The 17266-nt window shown below is 64.9% G+C and overlaps 1 protein-coding gene across 1 annotated transcript; it reads left to right on the forward strand.

Moving 5' to 3' along the window:
• The first annotated feature begins 531 nt into the window (after positions 1-531).
• Positions 532-14986, forward strand: SLC25A42 (solute carrier family 25 member 42). Its single transcript, XM_068164755.1, is given in 9 exon segments — positions 532-606; positions 8334-8455; positions 9491-9602; positions 11509-11534; positions 12210-12376; positions 12856-12972; positions 13364-13515; positions 14387-14508; positions 14510-14986. Coding segments are annotated over 8 exon segments (984 nt in total). The 5' UTR covers positions 532-606; positions 8334-8371; the 3' UTR covers positions 14714-14986.
• The last annotated feature ends 2280 nt before the right edge of the window (positions 14987-17266 follow it).

The following is a 17266-nucleotide window of genomic DNA, read 5'->3' on the forward strand; positions in this document are numbered from 1 at the left end:
AGCTCTGGGGACCTGGCTGGTGAGGGACGTTCTGGGGGGGGTAAGAAGCAGCACCGAGGTTTAAGGGGGTGCTGTAAGAACCGAAGCTGGGCAGGAGAAGCTGGGTGGATTTTCCTGCTGCCCGCTGGTGCCAGGCTGGAATCCCAGCCCCCTGCTTTAACCTCTGCGGGGACAGGTCCGAGGCGAAGGGGCAAAGCATGGGCAGGACACGATGCCACCGGAGCCGGGCACGGCACAAACGCTGCCGGGCGGGGGTTAACGAGCCCCAGGAGAGCCCAGGCAGGGCTGGGGCTGGGGCCGGGGCCGGGGCCCGGCCGGGCACGTCCGAGCGCCGACCGCAGCCGCTCCTCCGTCTCGCCCCATACCGACACAGCGCGTTCCGCCTCCTGCCGCTCGCCCCGCCCCTTGCCGCCGGCGATTGGCTGCCGTCCCCGCCTGTCTGCCGCCGCGCAGCCACTCCCCGTGCCCGGTGCTGCTCCTGGCGCGGCCATTGGCCGGCCGTCAGGGCACGGCCCGCCTCCCCGCGGGCGCAGCGGAGGAGGGAGGGGGCGGGCGGGCGGCCGCGGGGAGACGGCGGCTGAGGCGGCGCCGAGCGGAGCGGAGCCGGTGAGTGCGGGCCGGCCCCGGGCCCCTCCGCCCTGCGGCGGCCCTGACCCCGCCCCGGGTGCCCTCCGCCGTGCCCTTGCTGCCCGAGCAGCGGGCGGCGCCGGGCCGTGTCGCGGCGCGCGGGGCAGGGTGACTTTGCCGCGGCCTCCCGCGGGGTCACCTCGCGTCCCCTGCTGTCCCCGGGGGGCGGCGGGGTCCGGCCCCTCTGGACGGGCCTGGGAGCTCTGGCGAGCGGCTGGACCCGTGCGGGGAGCCGGCCCGGGCTGCAGGGGAGCAGCCGTCGGCCTTTGCCATGGTCAGCACCGGGCTGCGGCACGGCGCTGGAGGCCCAGCCCGCCCCTGGCTCTCGCTGCCCGGCTGCCTGCGCTCCCTGCCTGCGCTCCCTGCCTGCGCTCCCTGCCAGCCCTCCCTGCCTGCCCTCCCTGCCTGCCCTGCCTGCCCTCCCTGCCTGCCCTGCCTGCCCTCCCTGCCTGCCCTGCCAGCCCCTGCCTGCCCTCCCTGCCTGCCCTGCCAGCCCTCCCTGCCTGCCCTCCCTGCCAGCCCCTGCCCGCCCTGCCAGCCCCTGCCTGCCCTCCCTGCCTGCGCTCCCTGCCAGCCCCTGCCTGCCCTGCCAGCCCCTGCCTGCCCTGCCTGCCAGCCCCTGCCTGCCCTGCCAGCCCTCCCTGCCTGCCCTGCCTGCGCTCCCTGCCTGCCCTGCCAGCCCCTGCCTGCCCTGCCAGCCCCTGCCTGCGCTCCCTGCCTGCCCTGCCAGCCCCTGCCTGCCCTCCCTGCCTGCCCTGCCAGCCCTCCCTGCCTGCCCTGCCAGCTCTCCCTGCCAGCCCCTGCCTGCCCTGCCTGCCCTGGCTGCCCTCCCTGCCTGCCCTGCCAGCCCCTGTCTGCCCTGCCTGCCCTGCCAGCCCCTGCCAGCCCTCCCTGCCCTCCCTGCCTGCCCTGCCAGCCTTCCCTGCCTGCCCTCCCTGCCTGCCCTGCCAGCTCTCCCTGCCTGCCCTGCCAGCCCCTGCCTGCCCCCCTGCTCACCTACTCCCCACCTCCCAGCCCTGCCAGCCTGTCCCGCTGCCGCTCTTGCCTGCTCCTCGCTGCCTGCCCCTGCCCGCAGCCGGTCCCTGCTCTCGGCGCCGGGGCAGGTGTCGGTGCCGAGCTCCAGGCTGCTCCTCCCTTCGGACTCTGCCGACCAAAGCCGGGCTCGGATGTGCGTGTCCCCAGCTGTGTCCCCAGCTGTGTCCCCAGATGCAAGATGTGATTTCTCCGTTGTGCTGAAGCTGCTCTGTACCCGAGGATAAGGCAAACCCTCTGCTGCTGGGGAGATACCAGAGGGTGTGGAAGGTCTTAAGTGCAGATCCCTCTGATGCCTCCTTCTGCTTCTCTCCCTTCAGCATGAGCAGAAAGTTGCAGGGCAGGGCTGACTTTCCTGTTTTGCCTTCGGCTGTGGAGCTGGAGGCAGTGGCTTGGCTTGGGTCTAAATTCTGTCACACACAGAAAGACACAGGGGAAAGGCTGGAAGGGACTGTGCAGGGTTAACAAACCCCAGGCCACCTTCCCTGCTGCACACAAACCTCTGCATGGCTGCTCCCCAGCCCCAGCCCCTGGTGCTGCAGTCGCTGGGTTGACCTTAACCCTGCACTGCCCCGAAGCCCGGGGGGCTGGAGCTGGCTCTGCCTCCCTTGCTGGGCTTTTCCTCCTGGCTGTTCATTTAGGAGTGGGTTTGGAGGCTGCTGTCACTTGGCTGCCGTTTGGGTTGGGCTCCTGAGTGCCTCGTGGTCCTGTTGGTTGCAAAGCTTTCTCTGGGGCTTGTCTGCTGCTCTGCTCTTTTCCTGTGGTTTGGTGAATTTGGAGTGTTTGGAAAACACTCTGGGTTTTAAATGGCTCTGTGCTGGGAGCAGGGCGGGTGGAGAGGAGCAGCAGGGATGTCTGTGGGTGGTGGGAAACAGCTGGGGGAGGAGAGAGAGTCGGTAATGAGGGTCCCAGGGGGGCTGGTTAACCTCAGCACCGACCTGGGAGTGGATGTGCTTCAAAATAGTTGTGGCCTTGGGTGTCTGAAACGGCAGGGCTGGGTTCCAGGTGACTCTGAGCATCAGTGCCTCCTTCCCGAGCTGGGGACACTCAGCCTGCTGGGGACACTCAGCCTGCTGGGGACACTCAGCCTGCCTTTGCTTTCACCACCCCAGCAAGTCAAAAGCCATTCTTTAGGGCCTCTGGATGCTGGTCTTGGGCAGAGCTGCTGCGCTGGGGTGGCCTGGGGCTGTCCTTGGATTTCTGCAGCAGCTCTCTGGCACTGGTGATTGCTTCAGGCAGGGGAGGCTCAGCTCTGGATAGCACAGCAGGGCAAGTCAGGAGCTGCAGTCATTGCTGTTTGCTTGACCTGCAGCTGGCTCCCGGCTTGGGCAGTCCCCACTGTGAGCCTGTCTCAGACACCTCTGCTGTGCTCAGCTTTGCTTCCAGAGGTTGCATAAAGCAGCAGGTGAGCAGCAGTGCAGCTGTCAGGCTGTGGTTGCCTGCTGGAGCAGATGGGCTTGGTTCAGGTCAGACAGGTTTGCTGTCAGAAGAGAGCTCAGGAGCCAGAGTGAATCTCTCCTGGTAACTCTGCTGCTCGTGGTAGGAAGCTGCCTTCAGCTTTGTGCCTTCCTGAGGGCAAAATGATGTCAGGGCTTGAAGTTCTCACCCTGCAGTGCTGCTGCTCTCCATCTTCCAGGTGATGCATTCCTGGCAGCTGTCACAGGGGGACATTCTGTTCTGTGTGGTGGGGAAAGGTGAACTGAGATGCAAGCAGCTTGCTCCAGGTCATAAATAAGTGAGTGCTGGGAGGAGTTCTTTGCTCCCTACTTGTGCTTTAAATCCTCTGCTCACTGCTGTGCAGCTGCTGGTGCTGGTGTGTCAGTGCCATGGGAGTGCTGCTGGCTCTGAGGTAGAGTCATGGAAGGGTAGAGCTTGGAAGGGACCTCTGGAGCTCACCCAGTCCAACCCCCTGCTCCAGCAGGGCTCCCACAGCAGCCTGCCCAGGGGCACAGTGCCCAGGGGGGCTTGGAAGCTCTGCAGAGAAGGAGACTCCAGAACCTCTCTGGGCAGCCTGCCCCAGGCCTCCAGCAGCCTCACACCACAGAGGTTTCTCCTCCTGCTCAGGTGGAGCCTCCTGGGCTCCACTTTGTGCCCCTTGCCCTGTCCCTGAGCACAGCTGCAGAGAGCCCAGCCCCATCCTCAGCACCTCCACCTTTAGCTGCTCACAGTGAGATCCCCTCTGGGGCTGCTCCTCTGCAGGCTCTCAGCCCCAGCCCCCCCAGGCAGCTGTTGCTGTCCCCTCACCACTCCACTCCCCACATCTGTGGGGCTGCTGCTGGGTTGTTTTCTGCCTCCTGCTCCTGGAGGAGGCCAGTGGCTGCCTGCCACACGGAGAGGGCCCCTGGGCTCAGTCCCCTTGCTCCAGTGCTGCCTTCCCCCTCAGCTAAAGCTGTTATCTGTCTAGCAGATAAGAGCTGGGCTTCAGTTTTTGGCTGTGCAAGGCCTGGTTGAGGTGTCCCCAGCAACAGCCTCCTTTCAGCAGCTGAAGAATGAAGCCCTGTTCTGCCTTGCCAAGATTCTCTCTGTTCTCTGCCTGCCTTCCAAGCTTCCTTCAAGCCCTGAGTCTCCTGAAGCCTGCTGAATAATGCAGCTGGCTCTGCTGGCAGGGGCTGGCACTTAACCGTTTCTGAACTGCCTTGGTTCAGATCAGAGCCTCTGAAGCCATCCAAAGGCTTTGGGTCTGTTGGCAGCCCGGAGCTGGGTCTGGCTGAGGGAGGCAGGGGAGGGATTGGTTCTGTGCTTGGGAGCTAAGGAAGCAGGGGGGGCCGGGAGGGGATGAAAGTCTTCCAGATCCTGCAATTCAGGCAGGCTTTGACTCTCAGAGCTTGCTAACAGCTTCTGTGGAGGCCTTTAAAGGCAGGAGTGCAGGGGGCTGCCCGCAGCTGATGTCCTGGGAGCAGCTTTGTGTGCAGCTGGAAGCTGAATGGGAGTGGAGAGAGCTGAGTCCGCAGGGCAGAGCCGCGCTGGAGCTTCGGTGGCTTAACCAAACTGGGAGGCAGAGCTGGACCTCGAGGGGCCACCTCCTCCTAGCCCACCCCCCCCTTCTGCCCCTCCCGAGCCCTTTTTGGCTGCGCTTTTCTGTGCTGCTTTATTCTGTGCTGCTTTATTCTGTGCTCCGAGGCTGGAGGGGAGGCTGCCGGGGGGAGGCTGCCGGGGGGAGGCTGCTGGGGCGGGGGGGAGGCTGCCGGGGCAGGGGGGAGGCTGCCGGGGGCGGGGGGGAGGCTGCCGGGGGGAGGCTGCGGGGGGAGGCTGCCGGGGGGAGGCTGCTGGGGCGGGGGGGAGGCTGCCGGGGGGGAGGCTGCCGGGGGGAGGCTGCCGGGGGGGAGGCTGCCGGGGGGAGGCTGCCGGGGGGAGGCTGCCGGGGCAGGGGGGAGGCTGCCGGAGCTCAGCGCAGCCCTCCCCGTGCCAGGCTCAATGGCTCAGTTTAACAACAGTTGAAGGAAACCTTAACTGAGCAACTTCCCTGGGTGCTGCTCAGCCTCAGCCTGCCCGGGAGCGCCTCCGCAGCCACCCTCTGGGCTCTGCCTCCCTCCTGGCTTCCCTGCAGCCCTCATTAGCGACCCTAATGAGCTGACGATGAGCGCTGAGGGGCCGGCGGGCTGCTGGGTGCGCAGGGAAGCTGCTGGGTGCGCAGGGAAGCTGCTGGGCACGGGTGGGCTTGGGCAGGATCCTTGGCACCGGAGTGGAGCCCATTCTGCCCCACGGGTGACCTCTGCCTCCGGCAGGCTGGTGCCCCGGGGAGGGCTGGCAGCTGGCAGTGCAGGAGGTGCTGTGCACAGCTCCCAGGACCGCGGAGGTGGGAAATGGTCTCTCAAGACCACAGAGGCCGGAGGGGAGCTCTGGAGATCATCCAGTCCCAGCCCCTCTGCCAGAGCAGGGGCAGCCTGCCCAAGGTGTCTGCTCCCATCCTGACTCCCAGCCTTGACCAGCACCGCTCAGAGCCCTCCTCAGGCTGCCCTGCTCCAGTCTGAACACCCCAACCCTCTCAGCCTTTCCTCATCAGAGATGCTCCTGTCCCCTCTGCACCTTTGTAGCCCCAGGGATGACCTTCTCCAGCCTCAGTGCTTCCACCCAGAGGCTTCTGGGCAGCTGGCCTCGGGAGAGCCCCAGGGCTCAGGACCATCCCAAAGCTGAGCACTGCAGCTGGGTCCAGCCCTTTCAGATGCCACAGAGGGCCTGAGCCTCCCTGATTCACAGCTGGGGGAAGCATCTTCGTGGCTGTGAGTGAAGGAGGGGAAGCTGCAGGCAGAGCCTCCAGCTGGAGCTGTGCTTGGTGCTTCCAGTCAAGCAGCAGCGCTGTGGGCAGGGCAGAGCAGAGCATCTGTTACCCATTAAACCTCTTTAACTTTTGAACTCTCCTTCTCCTGCACTTCTCCTTCCTGATTATAAAGTCTCTGAGGGGAATGCTTAGCTCTGAGAGAGGAGCTGGAGGCAGATGTGTGTGCCAGGGGCTCCTGGGACCCCAGCAGGCATCACACAGGGCTGCTGGGAAAGACAAATCCAATCCTCAGCTTCTCCCCTTCTGTCCTCAGAGCTGAAGGTGTGTGGAGAGCTCCAGTGAGGGTGAGGAGACCTGCAGCAGGCTGCCCAGGGAGGCTGTGGCTGTGCCCTCCCTGGAGCTGTTCAGGGCCAGGCTGGATGAGGCCCTGAGCAGCCTGGGCTGGGGGAGGTGTCCCTGCCCATGGCAGGGGGCTGGCACTGGATGAGCTTCAAGGTCCCTTCAGGCCAACCCCTGCCCTGGGTCTGGGGCTTCAGAGGCTGTTCTGATGTGGAGGATGAGGGCAGCTGCAAGAGGGAGCAGGCAGCCAGGTGCTGGTGAGCTCAGGGCACCAGGCACTAAAAGTAAACCCCCACATGCCTGAGGGGGATCAGGGAGAGCATCCCTGGGCAAGGGCAGGTCCTCTGTGCATGAGGCAGCTCTCAGAGCAGCACAGCCTTCAGGCCACCAGTTTGGAGCCTAAAAAGCTCTTCCTCAATCATCTTTCCCAATCAGGCTTTAAACTGAGGTTGTTTTGTGCCTCCCTAAGCTCCTTAGCTTAGCTCTGTTTTGGGGGGGGGCTGGGGTTATTTTTGGGAGAGAGATAAATCTGATATCATGACCTACATTCCCTGCTTTGAGACAGCCAGGGCTGGCTTCTCCACCTCTGGTTCCTTGCATGCTCTTGCTGAGGGCCATTGTGTGGCAGGGCAGGTCCCAGGGCAGGGGCAGGAAAGGAAGAAACTGCAGCTGGTGAAGAGAGGTAACCAGGAGCCTGTGCTCGGCAGAGCCCCAGCAGGGAGGGCTGGAAGGGACCTCTGGAGCTCACCCACTGCAGCCCCTGCCCCAGCAGGGCTCCCCCAGCAGCACAGTGCCCAGGGGGGGTTGGGAGCTCTGCACAGGAGACTCCACAACCTCTCTGGGCAGCCTGCCCCAGGCCTGCAGCAGCCTCACACCAAAGAAGTTTCTCCTCCAGTTCAGGTGGAACCTCCTGGGCTCCACTTTGTGTCCCTTGGCCCTTGTGCTGTCCCTGGGCACCCCTGAGCAGGGCCTGGCCCCAGCCTCCTGCCCCCCACAGCTCCTTCAGCTCCTGCTGAGCATTGCTCAGCTCCCTCTGGGGCTGCTCTGCTGCAGGCTCTCAGCCCCAGGGCTCTCAGCCTTTGCCCCTCAGCAGCTTTGTTGCCTGTGCCCAGGCAGGGCAGATGTCACAGCCTGGTGTCACAACCTGCACTGCTCCCCAGCCCTGCTCCCCCCTGCTCCAGAGGTCCCTTCCAACCCCCTCCCTGCTGGCAGTCTGGGGCAGGCAGCAGTGCAGCTGTGGGGAGCAGGAGCTCTGGAGCCAGCAGCCCCTGTGGGAGGTGTGAGGCACTGGATCCCCCTGCCCAGAATAGCCTCCAGCTGCTCCTGCCAGCCCTGCAGCCCTGCCTCCTGGGACTATTTTTTCCCCTTTTCCAGGGCTGGGGTTGGGTTTCTGGATGCCTCCTGCAGTGTCTGGATGCTCAGCAGTCAAAGCTCCTGCCTGGGGAGGGAGCAGAAGCTGCTCCTCCTCTGCAGAGCCCATGGGTGCCTTGGCCCTGGGCTCCTCGTGGGCTCCTCAGAGTGTTGGTGGTTGGCACAGCCTCCAAGTGCCCCAGCCTGGCACCTTGAAGGAAGGAAAGGATCCTGGAAGTGCTCTTCATAGATTCACAGAATGGGTTGGGTTGGAGGAAACCTTAAAGATGATCCAGTTCCAGGCCCCTGCCACGGGCAGGGACCCCTCCCACAGCTCAGGGACCCCTCCCACGGCTCAGGTTGCTCAGGGTTTGAACACCCCCAGGCAGGAGGCAGCCACAGCCTCCCTGGGCAGCCTGGGCCAGGCTCTCAGCAGCCTCACACCGAGGAACTTCTGCCTCAGCTCCACTCCAACCCTGCTCTGCCTCAGCTCCAAACCCTTCCCCCCTGGCCTGGCTCCAGCCCCCCTCAGCAAAGTCTCTCTGCAGCCTCCCTGCAGGCTCCCTTCAGGCAGCCCTGAGCTGCCCCTGGAGCCTTCCCCCCCAGGCTGCCCAGCCCCAGCTCCCTCAGCCTGTGCTCAGGTGGATCCTGGGAGTGTTCCTCCTGCTGGGGCTGGGCTGGGGCTTTCCCTGCTGCTCCTGGCCCTGGGGCAGGCTGCTCCTCCCGGCAGGGCTCCTGGGGCTGGATGCTGCTTCTCTCCCTGCAGGAGCCGGAGCTCTGCTGCCCACCCGCAGTGCAAGTGGCATGGGTAATGGTGTGAGAGGAGGGGCAGAGCACTTCCAGGGGCAGGATGTGGAGCCAGCTGCATCAGCACATCTCCCAGCAGAGGTAAGGGCAGGGCAGGGCAGTGCTGCCTGTGGCTGCTCTGCAGAGGCTTGGAGCTGTGGAGCCCTGAGGGAGCTGCAGTGTGTGGAAGCCTCCCCATGGCTACCTCCTGCTTTCCCTGGGGATGGGCAAGCAGTGGCAGCCCCCTGGGCAGAGCCTGGGCATGGCTCCCAGCTGGCAGGGCTGCCCAGGGCTCTGGTGGCAGAGCTGGGAGGGGAGCCCTGCAGCCTGGGCTCTGGCTGCTGCCAGAGGCAGGGAGAGGAGGTGCTGCTGAGCCCTGGGCTGCCCAGACTGAGCTCAGGCTGCAGTGCAGCCAGCCCTGCCCCCCTGCATGGCTGCTCCCTGCTGGGGCAGCAGGCAGGCAGGGCCTGGGGGGGAGAGCTGAGCTGAACCACAGCTTTTGGTAGTAAAGATTAACTTTGGAGCTGGGAAAGGTGCTGGGAAGGGGAGAAATGTTAACTTCTGTGGGAGATCACCGAGTTAATGATCCCAAGCCTTGGCTTGGCTGCCAGGCCTCAGCCCTCAGGGGCTTAGCTTCCGAGTCCCTCCTTGCCCTGTGCCCCTCTGTGGGCAGCTGTGGCAGGAAGATCCACCAGGAGGAGGAGGGAAGCTGCCTGGCTCTGTTGGTAGGCCCTCAGGAGCAGGGCTCTGGTGTCACTGAGGGCAAGAAGGGAACTGGGGAGGTGCTGGCTCAGCTGTCAGGGATGGAGCAGGGCTTGGGCCTCACAGCTGCAGCAGTCCAGGCTTGGCCCTGCAGGGTCTGACCAGGAGCTCACTGTGCTGCAGGGGCTGAAGACAGTTCTGAGCCAGGCCCTGGAGAGGAGCTAAAGGCTGCAGCAAAGGTCACAGAGCCCCAGCAGGGCTCAGGGGGGAAGGGAGCTCAGAGCTCAGCTGCTCCAACCCCTGCCATGGGCAGGGACAGCTCTCAGCTGGGCTCAGCTGCTCAGGGCCTCATCCAGCCTGGCCTTGAGCACCCCCAGGCAGCCACAGGCTCTGGGTGGTGCTGGCTGTGTCCCCCTGAGCAATGCTTTGTTCCAGGGCAACCAGGAGAAGAAGAAGGTCCTCAACTCCCTGATGTCTGGGGCCCTGGCTGGGGCTGTGGCTAAAACTGCTGTAGCTCCACTGGACAGGACAAAAATCATGTTCCAAGGTGAGGCCCTTTGAGCTGGAGCTGAAAACCCTGAGGTGCTGGGCAGGGCTGGGGGCTCAGCCCCATGCTGCCCAGGTCCTGGTGTCAGTGCAGGCTCTGCCCCCCAGCAGTGGTCCCACAGAGGAGGGCAGGGGGGGAGCCAGGAGGGCAGGGGGGGGGAGCCAGGAGGCATGGGGGGAGGCAGGAGGCATTGGGGGGGGGGGGAGGCAGGAGGCAGGGGGGGGGGGAGCCAGGAGGCAGGGGGGGAGGCAGGAGGCAGGGGGGGGGGGGAGGCAGGAGGCATGGGGGGGGGAGCCAGGAGGCATGGGGGGGGGAGGCAGGAGGCATGGGGGGGGGGAGGCAGGAGGCAGGGGGGGAGCCAGGAGGCATGGGGGGGGAGGCAGGAGACATGGGGGGGGGGAGCCAGGAGGCATGGGGGGGGGGAGGCAGGAGGCATGGGGGGGGGGGAGCCAGGAGGCATGGGGGGGGAGGCAGGAGGCATGGGGGGGGGGGAGGCAGGAGGCATGGGGGGGGGGGAGGCAGGAGGCATGGGGGGGGGGAGCCAGGAGGCATGGGGGGGGGGGAGGCAGGAGGCATGGGGGGGGGGGGGGAGGCAGGAGGCATGGGGGGGGGGGAGGCAGCAGGCATGGGGGGGGGAGCCAGGAGGCTCCAGGCTGGCTGACATCCCAGAGGAGATGCAGGGGGGGAGGTTTAAGCTAATCCCTGGATGAGATTTGATTTTGAGTTGACTCTCAGCTGGCCTGGGTTTGGCTCCCAGAAGCCAGCAGCAGCAGCAGGGGATGAAGCTGTGGGCAGCTAAAGCCTGGGCTGGGGCAGGGCTGGGGCAGGATGGGGCAGGATGGGGCAGGGCTGGGGCAGGATGGGGCAGAGCTGGGGCAGAGCTGGGGCAGGGCTGGGGCAGAGCTGGGGCAGGGCTGGGGCAGGATGGGGCAGAGCTGGGGCAGGATGGGGCAGGGCTGGGGCAGGGCTGGGGCTGGACTGGGGCAGGATGGGGCAGGGCTGGGGCAGGGCTGGGGCAGGGCTGGGGCAGGGCTGGGGCAGGGCTGAGGCTGGGCTGGGGCAGGGCTGGGGCAGGATGGGGCAGGGCTGGGGCAGGGCTGGGGCAGGATGGGGCAGGGCTGGGGCAGGGCTGGGGCAGGGCTGGGGCAGGGCTGAGGCTGGGCTGGGGCAGGGCTGGGGCAGGATGGGGCAGAGCTGGGGCAGGGCTGGGGCTGGGCTGTGCTTGCTTCAGCAGAGTAAACACTCTGGGGCTGGAGGTGTCCCAGCCAGGGCTGAGGTGCAGGCTGCAGGAGCAGGGGCAGGCAGCAGCTGCCCCTGGGGATCCCCTCCCAGGCCTCCACTTGTCCCAGCACTGCCTCTGCTTTGGCTCCTGAGCTCCCTGCCAGGGATGGGACTCAGCTGTGCCAGTGCTGAGCAGTGTGTGGCTGCTCCTGGGGGGCAGGGAGACACTGAATGGGTTGGGCTGGAAGGGAGCTCAGAGCTCATCACCTCCAACCCTTGCCATGGGCAGGGACAGCTCTCAGGCAGCCTCAGCTGCTCAGGGCCTCACCCAGCCTGGCCTTGAGCAGCCCCAGGCAGGAGGCAGCCACAGCCTCCCTGGGCAGCCTGGGCCAGGCTCTCCTCACCCTCACTGCCAAGAGTTTCTTCCCCCTCTCCAGCCTCAGCCTCCTCTCTCCCAGCTCACAGCCATTGCTCCCTGTCCTGGCACTTCTCCCAGGTCCCTCCCCAGCCCCCCTGTAGCCCCCATGCTACAGGGAGTTTGGGAGCACTTACAGCCTGTGTTTCATCTAAAGCCTCTCTGCTTCCCCTTCCATTCATTCTTTGCCTCTCTTTTGCCCCCTGTGGTTTCTTGCAGCCTTCTGAGTGCAGTGCAAGACCTAATCCTTATTTTCTCTTCTCCTTGCAGTGTCTTCAAAACGATTTTCTGCCAAGGTGAGCTGCTGCCTGTCTCCTCTTGACCTGAGCTGCCTGACTGATGGCAGTGATGCCCCCCCAGCAGCTGCCTGCTTCAGTGAATTCTCTTGCTTGGGTTTCCTCAGCAGCACTTGCAGTGAGAGGGCAGAGAGGGGAAGGCTGCTTGCAGTGCTCCTTAGGACACTGCACTTCCAAGCTCATCTCTGTGCTCTGTGCCTGACAGAGGAGCCTCAGTCCCCCTCCAGCTTCTGCCTGTGACACTAAACCACAGAGCCACAGGAGGCTGAGTCCCATCCCCTGCTCCATGGAATGGTAGGGAAGGGACCTCTGGAGCTCCCCCAGCCCCAGCAGGGCTCCCCCAGCAGCCTGCCCAGGAGCACAGTGCCCAGGGGGGGTTGGGAGCTCTGCACAGAAGGAGACTCCACAACCTCTCTGCTCCAGGCCTGCAGCAGCCTCACAGCAAATCAACAACCTCCTTGGGGGTGTTCAAGGCCAAGCTGGCTGAGGCCTTGAGCAGCTGAGGCTAGCTGAGAGGGCTGGAGGCCTGTGAGCACATCCAGCTGCTCTCAGCTCCTTGCAGCTGGGCTGGGAAGGAGGATTGGGAGAGGTCGAGCTGCAGGGTCACCCTTTTGCCCCCTGCTATTGTCTGGGCTCCCTCTCACCACTGTGTGCCCTTTGCTCCCTTGCCTGCAGGAAGCCTACAGGCTGATTTACCACACCTACCTCAACGAGGGCTTCTGGAGCCTGTGGAGAGGGAACTCAGCCACCATGGTCCGGGTGATTCCCTACGCCGCCATCCAGTTCTGTGCTCACGAGGAGTACAAGCAGCTCCTGGGCAGCTACTACGGCTTCCAGGGAAAGTAAGATGCAGCCTGGCCTGGGGCCTGGCACAGGAGGAGGCTTGGAGCAGTCTGTGGGAGCTGCAGAGCTCGGGGAGGGAGCAGGGGGCTGAGGTCCTGAGCTGGCAGCTCTGTGGGGACAGGGCTGTGCTGGGCCCTCCCCGGAGGGAGCCAGGGCTGAGCTCCCCTCTTGCTCAGGGGAGGCCTCTGTGAGGAGCAGGCCCTGGCCCCTGGAGGCAGGAGCAAGAGGTGGCCCAGACCCCGAGTGAGCAGCTCCCTGTGCAGGCAAAACAGAGCAGCAGCAGGATGCAGCCTGGCACTGAGCTGTGCAGGTGGCCTGAGCCCCTTGCTCTCGGCCAGTGGTGCCTGAGCCAGCCCCAGGCAGCCTTGCTGCCCCCAGCCACCTCTCCTGGGCAGGGCAGGGGTGCAGGAGGTGGCAGAGCTGGAGCCAGGCAGCACTTCCACCTGCAGGTGATGTGCTTGGTCTCCTCTCTCCCCAGGGCGCTGACTCCCTTCCCCCGCTTCATCGCCGGCTCCCTGGCCGGCACCACGGCTGCCATCCTCACCTACCCCCTGGACATGGTCCGTGCCCGCATGGCTGTCACGCCAAAGGAGATGTAAGTGCCCAGGCAAGCCGGTGCCAGCACCACCAGCACCCAGTGCAGGCCTTGCTCTTCAGGCCAGATGGATTCCTGGTCCCATTTTCTGGGTCACTGCTTGCTCAGAGCCTTCGGAGCCCCTCGGAGCCTGGGCGCTGGCACAGCGAGCAGCGGGCACAGGGGCTGGCAGCAGAGCTTGCTCCCCCCCAGGAGAACCTGGGCAGGGGTCTTTAGGAGGCCAGCTGGCAGCAGGGCTCCACAGGAGGGCAGGGCAGCTCCTGGTGGTAGGGCTGGAGAGAGCTGGTGCCAGACTTCCCCCTTGGCTGCTGCCCTGGGTGCTGGTTCCCTCAGCCCTGCTGGGTGCAGCACTAAGCAGCACAGCTTTGGTCTCCCTCTGCCCTCCTGCCAGGTACAGCAACATTGTCCACGTCTTCATCCGGATATCCAGGGAGGAAGGGCTGAAGACTCTCTACAGAGGCTTCACACCAACCATCCTGGGAGTCATTCCCTATGCTGGGCTCAGCTTCTTCACCTACGAGACGCTGAAGAAGCTGCACGCAGGTAAAGGCAGCTTGGGCTGCTGGCAGGGGCAGCAGGGCAGGCTCTGGGCCAGCAGGGCAGGCTCTGGGGCAGCAGGGCAGGCTCTGGGGCAGCAGGGCAGGCTCTGGGGCAGCAGGGCAGGCTCTGGGGCAGCAGGGCAGGCTCTGGGCCAGCTGCAGATCACAGTGTGCTAGGGGCTGGAAGGGACCTCTGGAGATCCTCAGTCCAGCCCCCTGCTCCAGCAGGGCACCCACAGCAGCTTGCCCAGGATCATAGTAGCCAGGTGGGGTCAGAAGCTCTGCAGAGGAGGAGACTCCACAGCCTCCCTGGCAGCCTGCTCCAGAGTCTCACCACCCTCCTACTGAGGAACTTCTTCCTCAGCTCCAGTCTCACCCTGCTCCCCCTCAGCTCCAAACCCTTCCCCCTTGGCCTGGCTCCAGACACCCTCAGCAAAAGTCTCTCTGCAGCCCTCCTGTGGGATCCCTTCAGGCACTGGGAGGCAGCTCTGAGGTGCCCCTGGAGTCTTCTCCAGGCTCCTTGGCTCCTGGGACTTGGACTCGATGCCCTCTGAAGGTCCCTTCCCACCCAGCCCAGCTGGAGGACAGGAGCCTTCCCCTCTGCAGCAGCTGCTGAGCAGCAGTCGCTGTGCCTCGCAGGGCAGCACCCCGGAGCCGCCCCGGCTGCCCCAGCCTCGGGCACTGCCCCTGCCCCAGCCCCAGCCGCGGGCACTGCCCCAGCCGCGGGCACTGCCCCAGCCCCAGCCTCGGGCACTGCCCCAGCCGGGCAGGGGCTCTGCGGCTCCCCGGCGCTGCCCGCGGCCCCCGGCCCCCTTTGCCCCTTGGCCTTTGCGGGAGGCTCTCTGCGCTCAGCTCTCTCTCCCCTCCCTCCCCAGATCACAGCGGCAGGGCTCAGCCCTCCCCCGCCGAGCGGCTGCTGTTCGGAGCCTGCGCCGGCCTCATCGGGCAGTCCGCCTCCTACCCCCTGGACGTGGTCCGGCGCCGCATGCAGACCGCGGGGGGTGCTGGGACACACCTACAGCTCCATCCTCCTCACCATGCAGGAGATCGTCCGGGAGGAGGGACTCGTCCGGGGCCTCTACAAAGGGCTCAGCATGAACTGGGTCAAGGGCCCCATCGCGGTGGGAATCAGCTTCACAACCTTCGACCTGACTCAGATCCTGCTCCGCAAGCTGCAGCACAGCCCCGGCCCGCAGAGGTAGCAGCTGCAGCCCCTGCCAGCGCCCTGGCACCTGCAGAGAGAGCAATGCTAACCTCCCCTCACCTCACACCTGCGCTCTGCAGCTGACATCTCGCCTGCCCTGGTCGGCTTTGGGTTTGTTCCTCTTGGCTTTGGTTCTCTGTCCTCCTGCTGGACTTTTGGGGTTGGTTTTGTTCAATGAGCCTCTGAGTTGTTTGGAAACCTCAGCCTGAAGCTAACTTCTCTCCTGAACCAAGTTTCTTCTTCCAGTCCTGCAAAACCTGAGTCCTCCAAAGCAGCTGCCTCAACCTTCTGCTTTGTTCTGAGACCCCCAGGAGTGAAGCCTCTCAAACCAACCTCTGCTGCTGCTGGCTCCCACCTGCGCCCTGTGGGTGAGGAAGGACTCAGTGCTGCTGGGATGAGCTCCTGAAGCTGGGGGCTGGGGGCTGGCTGCTGCTCCTGGCAGGCAGTTTGGAGCTCCTGACCAGCTGTGAGCTGGAGGCAGGCTGCCAAGTGCAATATTCCAGGCAGTCCTTAGGGAACTGCAGACTCCTCTGAGCTGGGAGCAGAGGTTTCCAGAGAGCAGGAGGCAGCAGGATCCACAGGTCCAGGGCAGATCTTTTGTCCTGGGAGTCGAATGTGAGTCCCAGCTTGGAGCTGCTGCCCTTTTCCTGCTCTTCTCCTGGCTTCTGGCTTGGATTCCACCCCCTGCCCCTGCTGGCAGCGTGGCTCTGAGCTCCCCAGAGCCTGCAGGCAGCGGTCTGCAGCTCCATCCTCACCTCTGCTCAGTGCTGGGGAGCAGTGCCTGCATTCACAGCCTGCACTGAGCTGCAGCTGGGCTTGCAGGGGCCCCCAGCCCTCTCCTGGGGTCAGTGTTCTCAGCCTGGGCAGTGGCCACGCTGCAGCCTGCAGCAGTGTCCTCTGTCAGGGTCAGTGCTGCTGCTGCACCATGCAGGAGCAAACATCCCCAAGCCCTGTGGCTGCAGCCTGGGAGTCCCCTCCAGCTTCTGGCCCTGCAGCAACCTCCTTGGCTCTTGGTGCCTGCTCTGTAGGTTGTGTCACCTCCATTGGCTTCTTCTCCACACCCAAACCCATTTGCTGTCACTCCTAGAGCTCTGCTGGACCAGCTGAGTCCTTGGGAGCACAGGGTTGACCCCCCCAGGGGTGCTGCCCAGTGCCAATCCTTCCAGGAAGAGCTCAAAGCAGTTCTGGGGAGGTTTCTGGGGGGTCTCTTGTTTGCTCTTCCACTGCTCTCTTCAGCTTGGAGTGCAGGGGAGGTCAGGGCAAGCTCCAGGCTTCTCTGGGGCTCAGATTGCATAACCCAGGATCACACAAATCCCTCTGCAGCTGACAGAGTCCATGATGGAGAGAAGGAAATGAAGGCAGCAGTTGAAAGCTGCCTTCCCTGGTGGTTCTTAGCTCCTGTGGCCTGAGCCTCCTCTGGGGGCTTAATTAATGAGCCTGGAGGCAATTGCACAGCTGGCAGGGAGAGCTTTGCCTCTCTCCTCTCTTTGCACTTGTTCTTGGGAGCACTGCCTGCTTCTGATGCCAAATATTCCCCCAGGGATGGAGGCCTTGCACTTGTGTTTGGTGGGCAGGGGCAGTGTGCTAAGTGCTGGTGTGCGTGGTGCCCCCAGGACCCCTGGGCTCCATCCTGCTCCAGTGGTTGGGCTCTGGGCCTCAGCCTTCTCCTCCTCCCAGCCTCCCCAAACGCTGATCTGTGTTCTGAAGTCACTGCCTGCAGCCACTGCTCCCCCTGTGCTGGCAGACACCTTGGGTGGTGCTGTGCTGAGAGCCTTCAGGGCTGAGCGCCCTGCGAGCGCTGCTCAGGCTGGGGCCTCGCTGCTGGGGGAGGATGCTCACAGCTCTCTGGGGTGAAGCTCTGTTCAGTCCTCTGCAAGAGCTCCTTCCCTGTCTCCAGTGGAGAAGCCAACTTACTTCTGCTCTTGCCTTTAGCTTGTCTGGCCCCCTGAGGAAGCCCCCAGGCAGCTGCACCCTGCCCCAGCAGCGAGGTGGCAGCCCCTGCCCAGGCCTGGCTGTGCCCAGCCCCTGCCAGCTCAGAGCTTTCTGCACAGCCCAGGGCTGCAGTATGAAGGGAAGAGGAAGCTGAGCTGTGGTACCCAGGCTGGGGCAGGCCCAGTGCTGCCCAGCACAGGAGGCCATCTCGGAAGCAAGCTCAGCAGAGCCTGCCTCGGGAGGTGCTGAGCCCGCCTCGGGAGGTGCTGAGCCCGCCTCGGGAGGTGCTGAGCCTGCCTCGGGAGGTGCTGAGCTTGCCTGAGCCCTGACAGCATCAGAGGTGGCTTCACTCCTGCTGGGTGCTGGCTCAGCAGGGTTTGCACTGCCTGACTGCCTCTGCTTTGGGACTGCAGGGGAGGGCAGATGTGTGCAGGGTCCCCTCCTCAGGAGTGTCTGAAACCCAGGGGGGGCCCCCAGAGGAGACATCTGCTGCCTGCCCCTGCCAGTGCCCACCCTGCAGCTGGAGCCCGGTGCAGGCAGCAGGGCAGGAGCCTGGTGCAGGAGCCTGGTGCAGGCAGCAGGGCAGGAGCCTGGTGCAGGAGCCTGGTGCAGGCAGCAG

This window comes from Melanerpes formicivorus, unplaced genomic scaffold, assembly GCF_026170545.1.
Source record: "Melanerpes formicivorus ecotype bairdi unplaced genomic scaffold, bMelFor1.0.p_v2 SCAF_83, whole genome shotgun sequence".
NCBI lineage: Eukaryota > Metazoa > Chordata > Aves > Piciformes > Picidae > Melanerpes > Melanerpes formicivorus.